The following is a 23,058-nucleotide window of genomic DNA, read 5'->3' on the forward strand; positions in this document are numbered from 1 at the left end:
CACTTGACCAGACAACATCTGTCTCAGTTTTAGCATGCTTCCCACCACTAGGCACCACTACTTCTATATTCACAAAGTGAGAACTTAGCCTGTTTGTTGCTGGCTTCTTCATTAATGCACTTTCAACTGTTTTCAGAACTTGGCTATAGGATCAAGAGCTGTTGGATATTTGCATCTGACCTACATCTCAAAGGTAAGAAGAAGATGGAGATAGGATTGCAAACTAGGTCGCTGGACCTGATAACCTGTTCAAAGTTGCTAGTCCTCATGTCTGGGATTTTTTTAAAGTCCTCCTTTACCTCTGAATATAGGTGTGTTCTTGTAACTAAATATCAGATAAAGGAAACACCTAACCTCTGTGGGGGTGTCATAAACCCTTTGGGCAGGCCTTGTGTTGTATTCTGTACAAGGCTTTGGATACCTCAATAGTGCTAAGCAATAGCTCAGCCTCAGGAGTGAATATGTCCTGTGTGTATGTTTGTGTGCACACACATGCTCTATTTTACCATTTCTGCTGGGGCAATCCTTTTGCAAGTTGTTCAGTATAACAAATTGATTCAAGTGGGTTACTGTGTTGTTCTGTGGTAGAATAATCAGAGTCCAGTGGCACCTTCAACAAGATTTTCAGGGTATAAACATTCAAAAGACAAAGTTCTTAACAGGGAAGTTAGTAGGTTTTGCTGACAGAAGCTGGGTTTGAACTGAATCTGGCTCTTCAGTGCATTTTGTCCTAAGGCCCAGCTCCCTTCATCCCATTCCTGATTTGCTGCCTCAGATAAGTCCTACCTACCTGGTTTTCCTTGCAGGCTACAGAATCCTAATTGCAGTTGCAGTGTAAATTTATAATGGTGTTCATGTGTTAGGGTTGCCAGCTGCCGGGAGTGGGGGGAAATCCTTTTCATTTAATAGAGGCTTTATGTTATTTATCATGCCACGAAATACTTCAGCTGCCCATTCTCCCACATCAGGCTTTCTTAAAGAGACAAGACATCTTGCTTCAAAATTGTTAGCAGCCCTAGCATGGGTGCAGTTGCACCAATATCACAAACAGACTTGGTCGCTGGGACAGAGTCAGCGCCAGCAGCTATCTGGAACAGGAGAGGAAGGAGGGAAGATGTATTGGGGGAGAGAAGAAAAAGCTTGATATTGCTGCTGGTAGAGAGCGAGAATCTGTAGCAGTCACCAGTAGAGATGGGCACAATCCACATTACGATCGAAAAACCCCACGATAATGGCGATCGCGCGATTGTGACCTGGCGGATCATTATCGTCCACGGCCAACGATCCAGTGATTGGGAGGGGCCTGGATTGGGGCGATCGGGCTCAGATCGGGGATCCAGACACTCAGGCGCCAGCAATCTATTCCCCTGGCAACGGAGCCAGGGGAATGCCTGATCTCTGTTTGCCCTCCTTCTGTTGCCCTGGAAACCCGAATGGAAGCCCAGCTTTCCTTGATCAGCAGGGCTTCCTTCCAACCACGGAGCAGCAAAGCAGTCACCAGTAGGAGAAGACACCCGGGGAAGGGGGTGTTCTGTAGCCATGGGCACTCCAATCTCATCCCTGCAAACCCTGATAGGCAGCTCTGACGGCCAAACACAGACGGCCAAACACAAACACAGATGCCGCCGGCATCACCCACCATTCCTTTTTTTTTTTTTAATTTTTTATTTTTCAGTATACTACACAACACTACAATAACACTACACAAGACTATCACAAGGAAAGGGAAAGGATGAAGAGAAAGGGAAGGGGCGGGGAAAAGGGGACATAAAGGGAAGGATAAACTACATTCAACACTACACTTCAATGTTTTCCCTTCATACTGCCATAATAGAAAAAAATAGCTCAATAAAATGATGATGGGGTGGTTAATCATACAGATTACACATTTCAAATTCTAATTAAACTTTCCTCCCCCTTCTGGGTCCCGGACGCAATTCTCTCTGTGCAACCGCAGCTGCGGTGCTCTCCTCCCCCCCCCCCCCTCAGGCTTCTCCTTTTCTTCGTTCTTGGTACACTGGAATTCCGGGTTTTTATCCTCAAAATCCTTTAGTTGATCTTCTGATAGTATCTTATAGGCTTGATCTTTATGTCTAAACCATATTCCTTCCGGAAGTAACCATTTATACTTTATTCCATGGTCCCTCAGAAGAGCTGCGAACTTTTTGTACTTAAAACGTCTTTTCCGGACTAGAAATGGAACGTCCTTTAAAATCTTGACTTTAAGACCCATAAAGTCCAAATCCGCATTGTATGAGTTATATAGGATAGTGTCCCGAATCTTTTTAAATGAAAAGTCAATAATGATCTCGCGAGGCAGCTGTCGCTTTGTTGCATATTTTGAAGAAGCCCGACGGACCTCCAAAATGGCGCTTTTAACCTCTTCTTTAGTTGTCCTCGCGGGTGTCGCCAGTAGATCCGAGACCAAATCCCACAGATCCTCATTTTCCTCCTCTTTCACATTTTGGAGACGCAAAATTGTCTGCGTTCGTTCCACCTGTAGCCCGATCAGCTGGTTCTCCACCAACTTCAGCTCTTTTTTCGTAGCCTTCACAAGTGACGCACTTTCCAGAGCAGACTTCTCTGCCCCCCCCCCGCTACTTCCTTAATGGTTTTCACTTCGCTTTCAATTGAGCCCACCCTTTGATCAGTTTTGTTCAGCTTGTCAACAAAGGGTTTTATGGCTTCCACCACCGCCCTGCGCACCAACTCTTCGAGCGACTCTCCCTTCTGCAAGGTAGCCGAGATTGACTTACCGAGAGCGGGACTTTGCTTCTTTGCTGCCATTTGGGGGGGGGCGCCAGCCAAATCCTGGAACTCACCGAAGGGGAAGAGCGAGTCTTCTTCAGATCAACCTCTCCTTCACAAACGCTTGTAGAACAGAAGGGATTCGCTTGTTTACAGGCTTCCGCCTGTTTCTTTTATTTGCCGTTTCTCGTTGCCCGGCGCCACTCAAGGCGCCGCGCACGTCTGCCGGCCTCCATAGGGACAAACGGGCAATTCCCCCCCCCCCGCATTGATTCCGGGAGGTTCTTCCCGCAGCGTCCCGGACCCTGCCTCCCTGACTGGGAGTCCTGGGGGCTAATCCTTGCAGATCAGCCGCCCGGTCAGGGTGCCCGGTCGCTTCCTCCCGGACCTGCCGAGAGGAGCGTCCGGCATGGCTGAGAAAGCGAAACCGAATCATCACCCACCATTCCTGTATCGCTGGGAACAGCGGGGCGCCCCTCCACTTTTGCCTCCACGATCCACAGATCGGGAACAGGAGAGGCTTGGTGCGGGTCGTTAAATCGGGATCGTCGCCGGCGCCGATCCACGATCAGCTTGATCATTAATTTTTTTTGGATCGTGCCCATCTCTAGTCACCAGTCCTGTCCTTTTTTTGTTGAGTTAATTGTCCTGCGGATCAAGCTGGCTTTATCTTACCATTTTATAATCTACGTCTTAAATGGGGCAGATATTGGGCTGTCTAGCAGCTGTGTGGGTTACTGGCAATAGAGCATTCTCCATTATGTATGTAGATCAATCAGAACTTCTTGATGAATGATCCTTAGGGATGGGTATTCTAGGGGTGGTGGTGTTGAGTTCTTGTGTGGGTTTTTGGCAGCACTGCTTCTCCTCTTTAGGGTCACCACTGTGCCTTTCTTTTCTGGGAAGCCACCTGTGCCTTTGGCTGCTGCATGCCTCTCAGAAGTTCAGCAAGAACAGCTCATGCCATCCCTTGACCTCTGTATGCTAGTATGGATGTCAGCTGTTAAATGCCTACCTATATTAACATCACTAGAAACCCCCTAAATGGGTGACTTGCCTTCTTGCTCCCCAACAAAATGTAGTCAGGTTCTGGTACTGTCATCTCATTGCCTTCCACTCTTCCATTTCAGGTCAGCGTGGCTACACCAAAACAAAAACCGAAAACGCCTTTCTGTTTTGGTAAGTATATAAGGCATTGGGAGGAAGGGGTGGGGAGGATAATTTACAACTGAGGAAACAGCACGTCCATCTGCCATGCCCCCAATTCATCTCCCCAGCAGCCTTTCCCAGCTAAAATACCCATCTTGAGATCCCATCATGAATTCCTAGCTAGTTTTGAGAATTAGTGTCATTTAGTGGCTTGGGAACAGGAGGGGGTTCAGATTTTCCCTTTGCCAGCCGTTTTCCCCAGTATTAACTCCATAATGCTTATTTTCTGCCCTGTCATGGAGGGAGTAGGTAGGAAGTTCTTATGCCAATTTTTTTCACGAGGAACAGGATGGAGCTCATGTTCACATTTATTGACTAAAATGTTGTAAAATGGTCTTCAGTGGATCCATCGAATCTGAGATCCTCTGTCCAACAATGGACAGCTGTGTTGTCCCTTAACACACACATGCTTGCTATCAAGGGAGTAGACCTTCCCTACCATTTGCCTGCAAGCAACTGGCGTTCAGAGATGCACTGCTTTGCGACATGAAGTTTCCATTTTGCCATTATAGCTAATAGCGCATTATAAACATATCTTCTATGGATTTATCTAATTCTCTTTCTAAAGGCACCTAAGTTAGTGACTATCACTACATCTTATGGCAGTGAGTTCCAGAAGTTAGTTTATTTGTAGTGTGAAGATATTCAGGTTATTTGTTTGCAATTTTATCCTGACCATAGGGTTGGAGCAGGTGTTGAATAACTTTTGTATATTTTAGAAGTCCATTTTCATAATATGAAAGAGGGGGGTTTTCATCGTGCAGTTGCTAGCTAATTTTCATGATTGCCGATTGGATCTTGACTTGAGAGAATTATTTTCATGCTCCTCGTATATCCAGTAACCCCAGTGATGATGGCACGATGGCTGCTTTTCTAAATGAGGGCAACTCTGTGTACATAGGGGGAAGGAAATCACAAACCAAGTAGCTTGGTGCTGTTTGGTGTTCGGGTTTCCTTTCCAGAGCTAGATGTATTCAGTCAAGCTAGGAGGTCCTTTTCCAGTACTTTTTATGGACAGCAGACGACCACTGGATTTTACAACAGATGCAAGGCTGCCATTAAAACCAGCAGCCCTGTATCTTCCCCCATAATGTCAAGCAACATTAATTACGATCTGTCCCAAACCTACTGACAGCAGCCAACAAAGAAACAGTGGAAAGCTTGCAGTGCAATGATGGCTCATCCCATGTTAGGTATTATGGGAGAGAAGAGGATGAGACTCGGAGCTGCTGTTTCTGGTGGCAGCTCTGGTGGTGTTATAATGTCTGGCTGCAGTTTAATTGTTACTTGTTCAATAGAAGGCTGATTTCTTTGAAAGCAAATTTCTTGTATCATTTTTTAATATATCCATGTTTTGCTGTGGACAGTGAGGTTTCAGACACTAGGAGAGCTGATGCAGCACAGCAGCTAAGAAGCTGATGCACAAAACCGAAAGTTCCTAGTCCAAATCCTGCCCCCCACTGCCTTCTGTGCGAGCTGCCTCTTGCCCTTAAGTATGTATTACACTTTTCCCTGGATCTGCGCAATTTGTGTGTGCCTGTAAGCTGCCTGCCAGTTCCCAGGTGCATAAGGCCCAGTTCAAATCAGGGCTGCAGTACATTAGGAGAAGGAGCATCAGCTCCCCTCCCCTCTCCGGTGCCATTTGCACAACCTGAAATGTGCAAATGTGCAATAAAACATCTTAAATATTTAAAAAAGAACACACACAACAAGCAATACAGCAGCAGGTTTTGAAAAACATATGGCAGCAGATTTCACCAGCAACCACCACCCAACGACCTCCAGAAATATATGGCAAAGGCTAGGTGGTAGATATCCCTTTGTAGGGGCACAGTTTTCTCTAGCACGGGGTTGAAGCTGTACATACCATGCACCATGATACCAATCCCAATTCCCACACACCTGGGAATTGAGTTCCCAGTGGTGATCTTGCAAGCACACATCTGATTGGCAGTACTTGTGTCGGACCTACCTTGAGCACTGTGTATTGTATAGTTGGCCCCCTATTTATAATGCAAGGGTGTTCTCTTTTACAGGAGTTTATTTAAAGACTACAAGACAGCAAGAGGGTAGATATGAAGAGCTTTGAACATTTGAAAACACTATATGCATACTAAGGAGACTTCTTTTATTGGAACATACAGCTTTTCTCCATAAAAAGATGCATCCAGCCACTTCAGAGAGGTCTAGCTGAGCACTGCAATGTGAATAGGCATCCAAATGTGCATTGTATCTGCACTGACTGGTTGCATGGAAACCTGTTTCCACACATACATCTCGTTTGCTGACTTAGGGCAATTGTAAAAACAAAGTTACAAGAACAGGTAATGGATTTGATTACTTTGTTTTTAAGGCCAAGCCTTCATATCCAATAGAAAGAAAGTTGTAGTGCCTTGAAACACTGGAATGGAGGAATGGACTGTACTATTTCAGAGGTGCACATACCATAAAATGTTCTCTGTATTTAAAAAAAAAACTCCATGCATGTAGGAAACTAGCTTATCAGGAATGCAGCTTCAGTCTTTTGGGAAAGGATAATTTCCACCAACTTATGGAAAGTTTAAGAGAAAGAGTTGGCCACATGAGCATCCCTAGGCAAGGAATTCCAAAAGTATGGGGCCAGCAGCAGCACAACAACTCTAGATACCTCTGACACATTTGCAGCGGGGACTTCACAGAAGGTCTCCGCACAAGGCATAGGTAGAGCTCTTCCAGAAAGTTAAAAGGAAATCTGGCACATTCATTTCCTTCAACTCGGCTGAACTCTTGATCTTTGTGTCCACAGTTATCAACGCTTTGTCTCGGCGCTATTTCTTACAAGCCAGTGACCAAAAGGACTTGCAAGACTGGGTGGACGCACTAAATCGGGCCAGCAAGATAACGGTATGTTGCCCTATGCGAGCAACTTCAATTCTCCAAGGGAAAAGCTGGTGTTTCATTACACTTTTTCCTTAGCTTCTTTTCAAATGAGAAAGGAGTAGGTGCTTCAGTTTTTCCTGATGGTGAGTCTGCAACCACCTGGATTCCTTGGTTGAAACCATGACCATTAACATGGTGTAAAACCCTATGCAAATATGTATTGTCTTTTATCATAGCTTTTTGTAATCATTTAGACTCTATAGTGTTGGGGTGGAGAGAAAGTGGTTTGCTACAGCACATAGAAAATGTCAGTTCTTCAGAAAAGATGTGTTGTCTTTAGTTAGAGCATTAGTATGTGCTACATCCTCAGGTAGCATAAGCTTTCGAGAATCACAGTTCTCTTCGTCATGCATCTGACGAAGAGAACTGTGATTCTCGAAAGCTTATGCTGCAATAAAGTTGGTTAGTCTTAAAGGTGCGACTGGACTCTTTTTGATTTTGCTACTACAGACTAACACGGCTAACTCCTCTGGATTCTCAGGTAGTGCATCAGTATATGCTAAGGACTATATTGAGTTTCTGGGAAAGTGTGATATTTATACTATCATACAAGCAATATGTTATACAAATATTTTATACTGTTTATACAAGTATTGCAGTGATTGGTGTGATGTGATTATGTTTTTTGTAAGATGGGCCAGTGCAACTTCTAGCCCACTGAGCAAAACACAGTCCACCCATTGTGAACTGCGTGGCAGGACAAGCCCTCTGTTCTTGAAGTCTCACGTAGGCAGCCAAAACCAAATAAAGGCTAATCATTACGGATCTTAATTTTTTTCTTAGTACATTGTCCTAGCAGCATACTTAGTAATTACAGTGACGTCATGAGCATTTATCCTTCAAAGTGATTCGTGTCCCTTATTTCATCAGTCCTTACAATAACCCTCTAAAGAAATCCTGCATGAACTCCTTCTTCCAGATGGGCAGGGCTTGAAGCTGACAGATGGTAGCTTGCCTTTGGCCACCCAGTGAGTGCATGGCTGAGGCAGGAAGGGGTGTGGCTCAGTTGTATAGCGCATGCTTTGCATACTGGAGGCTCAGCTCTTGATCTCTCCAGGTGGAGGGTCTCAGATTACAGGTGCTGGAAGTAAATAGGAGTCCAGTAGCACCTTAAACAATATATTCCAGCATAAGTTTTTGTGAGTCACTTTGTCAGATTGATAGGTCTACCCTGGAGCAGTTTGGTCATCTGCAAAGGCTCTCTATCTGTTGTCTTTGACACACAGGTTGGGATCCTCTGGAGGTTTGCAGAGCCAGTTCTGTGCAGTTGTGAGCCTCTATACAACTGTTGGATGGGGGCTTCCTCTTGAAAGGATCTGCTGTATAGCATGCTAGGATTTACCTGCCTCTCTTTGCATGCCGAGAAGAGCATCAGGGCAAGGAGGTGTGCTCACTCGGTGTACAGGGGATTCCTCCATGGCAGTGACCTTTGGCTTGTTCCTCATGGTGGTATCTCTCCTGATGCTTGATGTGTCCCCAGTTCTTTCGGCCAGCTTGCCCATGCTCCTGGCCTTGGCACAGATGAGGTAGTAACCCTGGCCCCTTTTTCCTGTCATATTTCCTGCCACGTTCTTGCAGCTTAGTGGGTCCTGGGTCTGGAAGAGTCGGAAACTGCTCTATGTCATGTAAAATGCTGCTGTGAACACACCTTCGTGCCTTTCCACAGATTGTGTGGAATATGAATGAGCTTGCCCCTCGAACTCATGTCATTAGAGGGGTACTTGTTCTTGAAGTTCAGTCAATTTTGGGGTGGCCGCCTATGTCTGGCTCTGTGTGAGTATTAAATTCCCACAGAGAGCTACAGTTTTTTCTGTCTCTTATTGAGAAAAGTACATGTGACATTTGAAGCATCTCAGGCCAACCCTTGGTACAGGGGCCAGCTCAGACAGATGGGTTTCCTTCCCCCTCAGTGGCTGTCAGGCTCTTGCCACATCAAATGGAACCTGTGGGGAAGAGGGCCCTGCTGTGTCTTCCGGCTGCTCTGTGGCATCCAGAAAGGGTTGCGCCACTACAAACACAGGCAGTTAAGAGATCAAAGCACACCTTCCTTCTGCCTCAGCAGCTGTTTTAGGGTTTGGCGTTCACTGGTTCCATTACCAACCTGCAGCTGCAATTCTCCAAGGCTGTGATTTTTTTTCCACCTGAACTCTGAGAAACTCTGAGGTTTCTTGGAATCTGTTTCCTCATGGAAAGGTCACTAGGGGCTTCATGAAAGACTGCCTGTCAGCTGTGGTCAACCTTCCTCTGTGTATCCAGAGGCTGAACATCAGGGGTATTTTCCCTCAGGAATTGGGGGGGGGTGCGCTCTCAGTTTGCATTTCACCATGAGGAGGCTCCGCAGACCCTGCCATGACACTACATGTGAGCAAAAGAGTGTGCAGGAATGTTATGCAGAATCCTTTGCAATGTTCAGAGGTTCTCTGGCAGAAACATAAAAGGTTTCAGTAAAGACAAATCAATGCAAAAAGAAGTCTTTGGAGGTAGGGAGTTTTGAAAATTACAATTCAAAGCCTATCATCACCAAAGCAACATTACTGTCTGTCAAAGTTCTGTGAAGCACTGACATACTGAAGTTTGTGTTGGTAAAATAATGGATTGAGGTGTTGGGTGTCTCTTTTCCCTCCCCCATAGAAATTCTGCCCCAAGGAAACCTATGCTTAATGTTCAGAAAAGTTGGGCAGATCTTCAGACCTCCATCATAATGAAGTTGTGTGTGATAAATAAATCGCTATGTAGGCCCTAGAAACCTAATTAAAGGATTCCATGTTTGAGCCATTGAGTATCGTTTGGTATAGGAAGCGTGATTATAGGTGGTTGTGAGCTCGTCTGCTGGCTGGTGTGTGTGCAGGTATGAAAATAATAAATCATACATTTGGTTTATATTTGGAAAAGATATGAGAGTTCTCTATTGTAGGAACTCCATACTCTGATAGGAAAAGAGGAGAGACAGATCTTAACTATCTAGTCTAAGGATAGGCATGGATGGCAGGGCAAGGCCTGCATTCATGCTGCCAAGATGGAGGGAGGAGGAGGAGAAAGGTGTTGCCTGGAACAAAGCCAAGAAGAGGAGTGAGAGGAAGTCAGGAGGAGGAAATCCTGAGAATAGCAATCTGCATATTAAAGGGCAGTCAGAGCAGTAAACAGAGTGCCCTGACCTCTCTATCCTTCTAATTCTTTGGTTTGTCCCCCTCTGAAATCTGAGAAGAGGGATAATGTTGGATCCTCCTTTTCCAACAGTATGGATAAAGCCTGAGGTTTATTTAATATATTGATTGACTGTAATTTTTTTAGCCAAAAATTGACTCCCACCGCTGTGTACAGCAATTAAAAACTAATACAAGTAACGATTAAAATATACTTTCACTGAAGTCTTGGGCCAAACGTCAGGAGAAAGATGCTGGGCTTGCTTGCCTCTTCTTCCTCTGGCCTCAGCAATAGAGGAGGAAGCAGGAAAAAGAGGATCTGTCTGCTAGCATTGGATCCATGCACAATGGAGGAGTAGCTGGTCAATTGTAACTAGAAGAACTTTGCAGGCCCAAGCTGTTTAGGGTTCAGAAAAACAACAGACTTTCCTACTGAGAGGGATTACTGTTTTCTTCTGTAAGGCTAGGGCGAGATCCCTGAAACAATGTAAAAGGTACCTCTTTTTTAAAATATGCTTCACTGTGGAGATGGAAACATTTCTGCAGAATCAGGTGACGACGAGTCCTTGGCCCAATGTACACCTTTTGGCAGCTCGTTTGAATGTTTGCTTGGTTTTCCTTTTAATCCTCTGCATGTGGAAAACTGTCAAGTCCAGGAGAGAAGTTCAGTTTATCTTTCTTTCTCAGATTTTTTGTTCTTTTGTTTGTGGAGGTTGTTTCCTCCCCCCCCCCCATGTGAGAGCATTCAAACATATAACCCCACATGCCATCTTATGCACTACAGCCTGTAAAAAGCATTCCACCTGTATCTCTGAGATGTACAATTGGCCCATTGAAAGGAATTATAGGAAGGGGAGTTTACATCCTTATCTGACACCCTTTCATCTTTGGGTCATATCCCAATATCCTGCTTCACTTTTGTTTCATACTACCATGGAATTCTTTTGTGTGGCAGCTGTTGTTATGCTGTGCTGTGCATATACTATTCTTCTGAATTTTCAATATAATGTATATTTTTAAAAGTATGGCCAGTTCATATTATTATACCGAATTATTCAAAAAGGCTTTTTACTCAGATAGGAAGGAAGTATTGTAGGGAGGGGGGGTGTCTCAGATGCTTTGCTAATGAGTTAGGGACCAAGGCGGATTACATAGTGTTAGATTAGTATAATCCGTATCAAGGACATTTCCATACAGTGTCAAGGACATTTACATACAGTGTCAAGGACATTTCCATAAACAATGTCATAGGATTTTACAAAGATATAGCATTAGCAAGGATCCAATACAAAGTTGAAGAATTGCTAAAACAGAACATAATCAGTTCTAGGACTGGGTGTGCAAAGGCACAGTGGTTCGGCTTTCCCGATTCGGGTATACCCAAATCGAGAAGCCGATTCGGGGATCACTGTCGATTCGGGGCGATTCGGGAAAGCTTTTTCAATGGGAAAAAGCCTCCCCAGGCATTTTCCCACCGAATCAAGCCAAATTGGTGGGGGCCTTCCTCTAACTCCCCTCTAACAACCCCCCAAGTTTCAGACCGATTGGACTTTGGGGGGCCATGTTATGGCCCCCCAAACCAGGTCCCCCTATCCTCGCCTATAAAGGGCATAGCTTTAGGTTGCTGCTGCTAATCTCCTATTTTGTGCTTGCTGCTGCTGATCTCCATTATTTCCTATGGGGGGGAAATAAAGAGGCATGCTTCCTTTGCCAGGGGTGGCATTTTGCATGCAAAATGCCCCCCAACCCTCAGGGGCCCTTCTCCCACCTTTCCTCCCACCCCCCACCAAGGCGCAGCCAGCTCCCACTTGGGGGGGGCATTTCATGGCCTCCCAAAGTAGGTGCTCTCAGCCCCCAAAGTCCACCCCCTACAGCCCCACACATACCCAATTCCCCCCCAGCTGCCACACAGACCCAAATTCCCACATTAGCTCCTCACAGACCCAAATCCACCCCCAGTAGCCCTACACCCATAACCCCAGGAACAGGCTGGCCAGCCCTCTCCCTTTGTTCCCTATGCTGGGAACTTCTAAACTCTCTTTCCCAGGGCAATTCTGCACAGCCCAGGGGTGCCACAATGGTGGGCACACTTCTGAGTGCCAGCTTGTCCCTGGGAAAGAGAACCTGAACCACAGACACCCTCCCTCAAATTCCCCCACCACCTACAGAGATGGCTGGCCAGCCAGCCCCATTGTTCCCTATGATGGGAACCAACTGCACAACAAAGAGTAAAACACGAACAACACAAAATACAGTTTTTAAAAAATTATTTTCTCCCTTTCAAAGTACAAGTAGGCAAAGCATTATGACACATTACACCAGCAGTCCCCCACACAGAAAAATTAACACAACTCACTTAACATCAGAGAATCACAAAAACACAATTCCTGTCAAAAACACTTTATTTCTTGAACAGCTTTAGGTTACACAGCAAGGGGGGCACACCAAAGGGCATTCCAGCATTCCACCTCACAAAAATAACACAACTCACTTACCATCAGAGAATCACAAAAACAATTCCTGTCAAAAACACTTTATTTCTTGAACAGCTTTAGGTTACACAGCAGGGGGGCACACCAAAGGGCATGGCAGCAGTATCTTACACAAAAATAACACAACTCACTTCACATTAAAGAATCACCCCAAAAATTGCTGTCAAAAGCACTTTATTTCTTTAACTGCTTTAGGTTACACAGTAGGAAGGCACAACAGGGCATGAAAGCAGTGTACTACACAAAAATAACAATTCACTTCACATCAGTGAATCACCCAAACACAATTGCTGTCAAAAACGGTGAAGTGGGTTGTATTATTTTGTGTAGTACACTGCTATCATGCCCTGTTATGCCCTCCTACTGTGTAACCTAAAGCAGTTAAAGAAATAAAGTGTTTTTGACAGGAATTGTGTTTTTGTGATTCTCTGATGTTAAGTGAGAGTTGTGTTATTTTCTGTGTGGGGGACTGCTGGTGTAATGTGTCATAATGCTTTGCCTACTTGTACTTTGAAAGGGAGAAAATAATTTTTTAAAAACTGTATTTTGTGTTGTTCGTGTTTTATTCTTTGTTGTGCAGTTGGTTCCCATCATAGGGAACAATGGGGAGGCTGGCCAGCCATCTCTGTAGGTGGTGGGGGTGTCAGGGGGTGGTTGTCTGTGTGTCGGGTCAGGTGCTCTTTCCCAGGGACAAGTTGGCACTCAGAAGTTTGCCCACCATTGTGGCACCCCTGGGTTGTGCAGAATTGCCCTGGGAAAGAGAGTTTAGAAGTTCCCAGCATAGGGAACAAAGGGGGAGGGCTGGCCAGCCTGTTCCTGGGGTTATGGGTGTAGGGCTGCTGGGGGTGGATTTGGGTCTGTGAGGGGCTAATGTGGGGATTTGGGTCTGTGTGTGGCAGCTGGGGGGGGAAACTGGGTTTGTGTGGGGCTGTAGGGGGTGGACTTTGGGGGCTGAGAGCACCTACTTTGGGAGGCCATGAAATGCCCCCCCAAGTGGGAGCTGGCTGAGCCTTGGTGGGGGGTGGGAGGAAAGGTGGGAGAAGGGCCCCTGAGGGTTGGGGGGCATTTTGCATGCAAAATGCCACCCCTGGCAAAGGAAGCCTGCCTTTTCATTTTTTCCCCATAGGAAATAATGGAGATCAGCAGCAGCAAGCACAAAATAGGAGATTAGCAGCAGCAACCTAAAGCTATGCCCTTTTATAGGCGAGGATAGGGGGACCTGTTTGGGGGGCCATAACATGCCCCCCCAAAGTCCAATCGGTCTGAACCTTGGGGGGTTGTTAGAGGGGAGTTAGAGGAAGGCCCCCACCAATTTTGGCTTGATTCGGTGGGAAAATGCCTCCCCCAGGCTTCAGAGAAGCCTGGGGGAGGCTTTTTCCCATTGAAAAGCAAGCAAAATGCTGCCCCGAATCGCCCTGAATCGATTCGGGGCATGCCGATGTGGGATTCCCGAATCGATTCAGGATTCCCCGAATCACCCCGAATCAGGGTGATTTGGGATCTTTTCGGGATTCGGATTCCCTAACTGCACACCCCTGGACTGACATTAGATAACATGAAGCACAGGCAGTATATAGGAGTACATATTCAAAGCAACAAATAATATGCAAGGAAACATAGTGGTGAAGTTTATGGTCCCTAATTCATTAGCAAAGCATCTGAGACCCCCCTCTCTACTATACTTTCTTCCTATCTGAGTAAAAAGCCTTTTTGAATAATTTGGTATAATAATATGAACTGGCCATACTTTTAAAAATATACATTATATTGAAAATTCAGAAGAATAGTATATGCACAGCACAGCATAAGTCTCAGTGAGTCTCATTGAGAAAGACTATAAATGTATGTATGTATGTATGTATGTATGTATGTATGTATGTATGTATGTATGTATGTATGTATGTATGTATGTATGTATGTATGTATGTATGTATGTATGTATGTTTGGGGGTTAGATCCAGCCAACTTTGCTACTCAGTCTCACTCAGTCCCCCCTCCTATACAAGAGTCCCCAGTCCACATGACTTTTGTACATGCAGATCACCCAGTGAGCTTTGTAGCTTGAGTGAGGATTTGAAGCCAGCTGTCCCCAGTCTGAGGGCCCAACTGCACAGTGTGTTATGCTTGTGTCAGCCATGGGTCCTGTCTACAATTCGTGTTCTGGGAGTTCTGTGCTCAAGCTTATTACACGTGCATGGCAATTCAGTTCTAATTTGGAGAGGGACCACAGCACATGAGAAGAAGGGGTTTTAAGCCTCTTTCTTACACAGTTTTCCTGACTTGCAAGGAGAGATGCTACTTGTTCTGTTGGGAAACTTCTGTGTATCCCTTTAGTATGTGTAAGTTTCCTTGGATGTGGAATGGAAGGCATTTACAAAGGGACATGTGTCTAGTAATCAGTTGGTGCGGAAACCAACAAATGCTAAAGAAACTGGCACAGCAATTGAATTGCTATTAGTATTACTGTGCAATGAGTATCTTAGAGTTGTATGCTCATTCATCTTCAGACAAAACAGATTTTCATGGGCAATGTTACAGATGAAGATACTGAGACTGCAGAGCAAGTCTTTATCCCTCAGCCTTAGTTTCTAGTTTTTGACATGAAAACCTCACACTTTCCAATGAGTATAATTTTAGCAAGCATTGTGGTCTTGCATGTCATTTTTCTAGCCGTATGAGCTCACTGGCTCCTTGGCTACAACAATGTGTGTAGACCAACAGCAATTCTTCATTCGCTTGCTGAGTTCAGCACTTTGCTGCCTTTAGCATCTACTGTAGTTTGAGGTTAGAATTGAGTGCCGTATGCCGGATCATAGCAGGCAGCAAGGATCTAAGCCAGTTGGGTGTTAGCCTCTTAAATGCTTACAAATACCTTCGCAAGTTTTACGAGCCTAGCCCTCAGCCTACCTTTACCTTTGGGATGGAGGGAAGTAAAACCAACCTGAATTTGCTACAAAATTGTAAAGATGAGTTTTTACTGTTTAGTGGGGGAAATGCAAGAGGGCCCTGTACTCTGAAATCATCTGGTCTAACCTGAAGCATGTACAGGTATGGCTTTTAATGCTAATGCTGCGCCCAGAGAGACGCATTAGTGGATACCAAGAGCTGCCATACACCTCTATGGGATGAGCGCCCAAAGGGCCTCACAGGTGGTGGTGGTGACGTTATGGCAGCTTGTGGGAGGATGTCTGAGCATCTGGGTGCCCTACACTGGGCGAGCACTTGGAAGGCAACACCCAGGATAATGACTGTCATTAGAGAGTGCCAGCATCAGCTACAGAAAGGATGGGCAAATAACTTCATATTGCAGCCTGTCCAGAGAAGCCTGTCACTGCAATATGTTGCATTGGATAATCGAGGGCTCTAGTCCCCAAGGAGGAAGAAGATTATTCTGCCTGATAGCGATACTTAATATCAGCAGCATATTGCAAAAAGGAGAAGAATACCTACTTTATAAGAGCAGCTGCTGAAATTTTGAGGGTGATATTGCTGAGGTCTGGAGGGAGAGTCCTTACCAACTTCCTTTCCCAGCTTTCCAGATTTGATGAGTGCCTCGTTGCTCTAGCTTCACTGCTGGGGCTGAATCCACCCTAAAGCATTCCAAAAATTGATGTCTTCTTCTCTCTGCTAGGTTAAAGGATTCTTTAAGTATTATTGGTAGGGGTCCATTAGAGGATATCACTGTGCTAGCTTCCAGCCCCTAGCCGTCTTCTCCCTTTCATAACTTGGCTACAAAGATCATGGCATTAATATAAAGTGAGTTAAATTAGGTAGGAACCCCCCTTCCCCAAAATCAGAACACAGAGATTATGTATTATCAATTAGTCAGGTTCATTAACAAAACAAACAGAACTGGGTTGCAGTCGAGGAAATGAAAACACCACCATGTTGGCTCTCCCTCCTGGTTTACCAGATCATTATACAATGGCAAAGCAAGAAGGTTTAGTGTTTCTAAGAGGCAGTAAAGTGATATGTAATTTCCAGCATTCTTCTAGGAACCAGAATGAAGACTTGTGGATTTCATCTAAAAATTCCAGCTGCCATTCATATCCTGGAACCTTTACAGTATAACAACATGGTAGTTTGAATCGGAACTTGGAACACACAAACCAGTGACGGAAGCTCTGAGATGATGCTCTTTCTGTCACATAGCACATTCTCAGAAGGGAGTAGATTGGTTATGTGCATCAAACATAACTTGTCCCATTTATTTCATAGGTACCAAAGTCTGGGAATTTGTCTCCAACCACAGATGTTGCAAAAGCCCCCTACAAGACTGAAATCATCGGCGGGGTGGTTGTGCAGACGCCCATCTCTGTCAACCAGGTGAGAAGGGAATAGCTATTCAACCAGATGTCTTGCTGTAGAAGATGGTATGGAAGATGTATTCCTGTTACAGGGTTCATAGCTCAGTGGTCAAGCTTGTGGAAGATCCAAGATTCAGTCCCCAGCAGCTGCAGTTGAGAAGATTTCTGGTAGCAGCACTGGGAAAAATCTCTCTGCCTGTCCTTGGAGAGCTGCTCTCTGTCAAACTAGATAATATTGGGATGGATGAACTAATACTGCTGTTCCACATAAAGCAGCTTACCATTCACAGTGTAAGTCCGCATAGGAAAAGATGCTTTTACATGAAGTGTTCATAATAGCTGTTGTGAATCTCAGTCAGACTGTCCACTTCCCAAAATCCAAAAACAAAAGCCATATTGTCACATGTGATTAGAATAAATGTGTGTGAATGTGGCCTACTTTCTAATATGATCCTGAATTCACACAAGATAAATTGAACATAAGGAAGGAAACCCTCTTTCCATCGCTTCTCACACTCGTATGCTAAAGGAATTATTGGCTTATGTTTAAGGTTGAATTATGACATAATTGGGTCCTGAACTGTCTGTTTAAGAGGCCCCATATGATGAAAATTATTATTATTCTCATGTAAAAAGCACTGAAAATATAAATAGGTGGTTTAAGAGTGAGGTTCCTTGTATAACAAGCCACTAAACTGTAGAAGAGCAAGATTTGAATCCAGTAGCACCTTAAAGACTAACAAGATTTCCAGGGTATATATGTAACAGCATAATTCTATCTTGTACCCAGATGAAAGAAATACCCCCAGTCTAAGCAGTGACCTACCCAAATAGTCAAAAAGTATCTTTGTCAAAATGTTGTGCTGCCTCTAAAAACTTGGAAGGAATATTGAGGCTCTGAACAGTTTTTTTTTTACAGCTTGAAGGGAATGATTAAAAAGTGCAAGCTGGAGAATGAGCAAACAGTCAATAATATCAAGCACCTAATGCTAGCAGGATCACAACAAGGAGTGAAATATTTTGAACACCTACACGCCATGCAACATATTCTGTTCAAAAGGGGAGGTGAGAGGCCAAAAAGGTAGAAAGAGAGAGTAAAGCAGGGACTCTAGCTACCTACATATACTGATACAGTTTCCAGGAATCCAAGGAAGCAAATAATTCAAAGAGGAAGAGAGTCAGAGTCATGTTCCATGTGTCACTGGGTACTTTGCAGCTCATGATGGGCTAGTTCTAAGAGAGCAAAAGCTTGATTCATGGACAGATTCCAGCTGCAGTTATAGGGCTAGAGGCTTTAATAAAAAGTGTCCTTTCAGGCTTTGAAAAATGGAAGATAGACAGTAAGATATGATTCCTGACTGACTGAAGTCATAGAGGTGATTTGGAAGCAGGGGAATATTTCCAAATAAGGACAGAGAGGGGAGATTTCCAGCTAGAGAGGAGGTATGTTTCAGGCAAGCTTTGTCTAAGCCAGTGATGTGACTCTGGTGGGCATTCCAAATATTCTTGGGACAGTCAGACCTATTTGGAGGGAATGTCAATATGGGTGCAGCTCTGCCTTTGGCTAATACTGCAAGATCCTTTTGTGGCTAAAGGCACACTGATTCCTCATCATTAGCTGAACACTTGGTGAGGCTTGGCTTCTCTCTGGCATGTCTATTTTTTTATCTAGCAAGTGTGGTGAGTCTTGCAGTTCGGCTTACTCTGCTAGGCCTTCTTTGTTGCAATAATGGGACAAAACTTTGCACAGGCCGCTAAACAAGACAGAAAAGTTGGTCTCAAATCAAGGAGTGGGGGTGGAAAAGGGAGAGAAATACCATGCAAAGCAGAGGCTTTTTTGGCAGCAATCAAAATACTGTAAGGCAAAATAGTTTGCAAGATTTTGAGTGCTTCGGAACAGTGCTTAAATAAAAGAGGTCAGATTGAGGGGGAGGAGATATTTCAGGCTCTGATCTTATGGCTTAGCCTTTTTGTTCACAAACTGTGCAGAATGCTCTGCAGACTAGAATAAATTAGGTGGTGCCAGATAGATCTGATATAAAATTGCACCTTAAATGTTCTGGGCAGAAGGAAAAATGGTAGCCTCTGACTGAAAATATAAAAAGCGGTATTGGATCAAACATCTCTGTAGCACTAAACAGAAAACATAGCCATCATGTTAATAAAATATCATTATGGTAACAAAACTATAGATTAATTTAGGTAACATGCTAAGTAATGAGTCAATGGAAGTCAAATTGAGCATGAAAGTTTGTATGAATCTTGATTTATTTTGAGGATAGTGATGTAAAAGATGGACATACAAGATCCTAGAGCAGTCTTCATTCAAAAGGTTTTGTGGATCTGATCCATGCAGACGTGCATGATTTTCCTATGTATAGTGCAGACAATGCCTCACCATTGCTTATTGCAGGGGTGAGCAAACCATTATCATTAAAGATCCAAACTGTAAAAATTCAGAGCAAGCAATCAGGAAAGAGCAAGCTATTTTGCATAATTGAAACGTTACTGATAATTGACATGTTGATTAATAATCCATAAAGTTTCCACAGCCCAAACAGTTGAAAGTCCTTTATTAGGAAGTGGTATGTGCAAGGTCTCAGAATAAGTAATAAATATACTCAGGAGCACCTAGTGTGATTGTTTCACTATACTGGCATAAATCTGCACGTGGTTCACCCTTGGATGACTGGCAGCTTGTTCGCCTCTTATCATTTCCCTTTCTGTGAAGTATCTTTTAAAAGCCTTTTAGTTCCATAGAAATCTTCGTCTACCATTCCCTTCACATACTGGTTATTCTAGCATTCCATCTACCTGTCCAATATATCTTAATTTAAATATTTCATTTTCTTTTTTAAAGAGCCATGTTTGTCTCTGGGGCCATAGGTTGCAGCAGACCCTTGGCTTACTGTCTTTACTGTGGTCTTAGATGTTCAATGAATTCATGCCTTAATTTGTTGAGCTGAGCCTAGCTCCTGGAGGGTGTATCTAGGAAGACACTAGTGAGACCTGCTTGCAAGCATCTGGTAATCATTTACTGCCAGGAGCAGTGGATGTTAATAATAATAGCTGCGCTTATGTACCGTTCTTCTAGACAGATTAGTGCTTCAGCCAGAGCGGTGAACAAGTTAGTGTTATTATTATCCTCACAGTATAGCTGGGGAGTTGGGGCTGAAAGGAGTGGCTTACCCAAGACCAACTACAGAGCTTCTGGCAGTAGTGGGATTCGAACCACTAGAGTGCTGATTCGCAGACGAACCACTTAACCACTGTGCTACAGCAGTCACGGTGTCATTGGGTCATTGTGCCCTTGCAAACCTTCCAAAAAATGGAGTGAGCAAGCATGTAGCAATTCCTGCAGTCAACCAGCCAGTGGGAACCCAGCAGCCTGGTTTCAGCTGTGCTGGAGTGCTCATGCAGCTTGTGCCTAAAATGGGAGCTGCCTGGGATCATGTAGCACTAACACTGTCAAGCGTTTAATTTGCAATCGGTTAATCATCTGCCATTTAATCTTCCTGCTATGCAGTTCCAAAGTGATATGGTAGCAGTGGCATTGGATACAGCGTTCTATGCGCTTCCGCCCATGGTGCTGCCATAACATTTAAAAACCTGCCTGTCGTGTGGGTGAACCTTTGCTGTGCAAATGTTGCTGAACTGCAGTTAAGAAAGATGATTCCACAGTAAGAACCTGCTCAACTGACCTTGCCCACAAAGTGAAGGAAGCCTTAAATGTTACAGGAGTGTTGTGAGAAGAGACCGTAGAAAAATGGTATCCATGCCTCTGCTGGAATGCCTGAATGGCAGCAATGTTTTAAGCTTTTCACTTGCTTAGTACAGAGATCAGCATCCATAGAAGCCTCTTTTCAGAAGTCCAGACAAAGTTGCATGCCTTACATTCTTATGACAGTGCCTGATGTAAGCTCAGAAGGAGATTGAGCAAGACTTTCAGCTCCCAGAGGGTGAGAGTTATGGTGATCTGCTCAGCTATGTAGCTATCAAAAGCTGAATGAATCCAGCAGAATGAGCACATGTCCTTATAAAGCACCATCACTACCCATGATGCATGCGGCAGGAGATCCCAAAGCAATCAACAAGAAAAAACATAATTGAAATATAAAAGAACACAACAAAACAATAAGGCAGCAGTAGATTGTGTTGTTCTCTAGAAGCAATGGAGAATGACATTGTCTTCGCTGGTCATCTGAAAGCTTTCAAATTAGAGAGACCAAATATTCCTGCAGAGTATTTTACAACTGAGGCACCACCGCTGAGAAGGCCCTGTCCTTTGGTTGTCATTCATCTAAACTCTGAAGATGGGAGTACTTGGAGTTGACACTCTGGTGTAAATAGAACAGACAAAATTCAGCACTGGGCAGAATTGTAGGGGAGCAAGCTTTCACCCACAGGGTAATATTACTTTTAAAAAGGCAGGTCCCTGACCCAAAGATACTAGTCTAAATATTTAGGAGAGAACAAGCATGAGGAAAGGGACAGGCCACGTAACGGGCTGAATATGTGGATAGTTTATTGATAATACTTAGAATTTATTGTGTTTTCAGAGCATTGAAAATGCAGTCTCAACCCTTACAACAGCCCTGTAATATACATCAGTATCAGGGCTCATTTCGAGGGGGAATGCGCCGGAACACAGTTCCGGCAGTTCCCCAAAGAAGTCACATGTCAGGTGGCCCCGCCCACCTGACTCTCAGACATTTTGGGCCCGTTAAAGCCTGGATTGGAGCCAAAACGGCCAGGATCGGGCCTCTTGACGGGTGGTGGGTCACTCTCCCACTCAGCAGCGGCCCGATCTTGACCATTTGGGGCCCCTTTTTAGCCATTTTCAGCCCCTTTTTGCCATTTTGGGCCCAATTTCAGTCCTGAATGGCCAGGATTGGCTCCAAAACAGCCAGGATAGGTGATGTCAGGGTATGTGGCATATGCTAATGAGTTATGCTAATGAGTTCCTCCAGCTCTTTTTCTACGAAATGACTGCTGATCAGTATTATTGTCCCCAGCTGGTATCTGTGCCATCTGTGGAAGCTAAGAGAAGGTGGCTTCCCTAGGGCTGAAACAAGATTTGTGCTGGAGTTTTCCTACTTAGTCATGACAGGGCTACCTTGCCTCTAGAGTCTGTTATGTACACTTTTTAAAAGTACAGGATCTGTGCACGCCTGGTTATAATTTAGCACAGTTCAATGGGAAAACTAAAATAAATGACACCATGATAATAACCCCACTCTGCCCAGCCCTTAGGCATGACAAAATCCAGGGTGCAGCTGTGCCGCCTGGCTGCCAACACAACTAGTCTGTCGGTTCTCATTAACTCAGTGGAGGAAAGTGTGCCATCCTCCTCCTTTCGTGGTGCACTTTACAAAAAAGAAGAGCTGTTTATCCTGCGAGGCAAGTTCATGAATGTTTGGAAGGACACCTGAGAAGCAAAAGCTTGGCTTCACTGTGCAGTTTGCGAGGCCAGCAGCCCCCTGAGTGTCTCCAAGCCACTGTTTTTTGCCACTTGCCTGAAACTGGAGGTGGTCATGCAACTGGCAAGCCGCTACATGTAGTTAGTGGGCTCTGTTAAGCTGGGGGGAACCCAAATTGTGTAGACCCAGAAACCTTCAGTGACATGTTACTTGATGGGGCTATGTCATCAGGTGTTGAGGGGCATGTGTGAAATAATCATCACAGGTCAGAGATTTCATATCACCTGAAGCTAAATACAAATTGTGTTCTGAGACAGCTGCTGTGATGGTTACAGGGTAGAGTTAGTACTGAGGATGCCTACTCTGCCATACTAGGTGACCTTGGGCTAGTCATGCTACCTAAGCCTAATTTATCTCTCAAGATTGGTTGTGAGGGCAAAACAAGTTAAAACATTCTTTCCCATTTTTCTCCCAAGGAGTGCTTAGACTGGTATAAATGGGGGGGGGGGAACCTCTTCTAATTTTGTTTCGCAATAACCCTGTGAGGTAAGCAACTGGTCCCCCATCACCAAATGAGCTAAGCAGGGCCTTCAACCCAGGTTCCTTTTGCTTAACTCCTCCACTCTTCCCACATACATTCAGTGGCAAGTTATTGAATTATAACTATGTGTGAATCATATAAGTATGAATCATCCCCTAGTCGCATCCAGAGAGGCTTTTTCAAAGTGTTTTGTGCCAGGCCAGCCACAGTTCTTTGGCCTGTCATAGAGGGGAACTGCACTTCAGTGGTGTAGCATGTGTTTGCATGCTCAGTACCAGC

The 23,058-nt window shown here is 44.5% G+C and overlaps 1 protein-coding gene across 1 annotated transcript in view; it reads left to right on the forward strand.

The window, feature by feature from the left end:
* Positions 1-23,058, forward strand: part of PLEKHA2 (pleckstrin homology domain containing A2) — a 73,469-nt gene that overhangs the window by 29,449 nt on the left and 20,962 nt on the right. The window contains exons 3-6 of the mRNA XM_054998628.1: positions 137-193; positions 3,879-3,927; positions 6,743-6,840; positions 16,730-16,837. Coding sequence (XP_054854603.1) covers positions 137-193; positions 3,879-3,927; positions 6,743-6,840; positions 16,730-16,837 — 312 coding nt within the window. The remainder of the gene's footprint in view (positions 1-136; positions 194-3,878; positions 3,928-6,742; positions 6,841-16,729; positions 16,838-23,058) is intronic.

Source organism: Eublepharis macularius, chromosome 14 (assembly GCF_028583425.1).
Source record: "Eublepharis macularius isolate TG4126 chromosome 14, MPM_Emac_v1.0, whole genome shotgun sequence".
NCBI classification, from domain to species: Eukaryota; Metazoa; Chordata; class Lepidosauria; order Squamata; family Eublepharidae; genus Eublepharis; species Eublepharis macularius.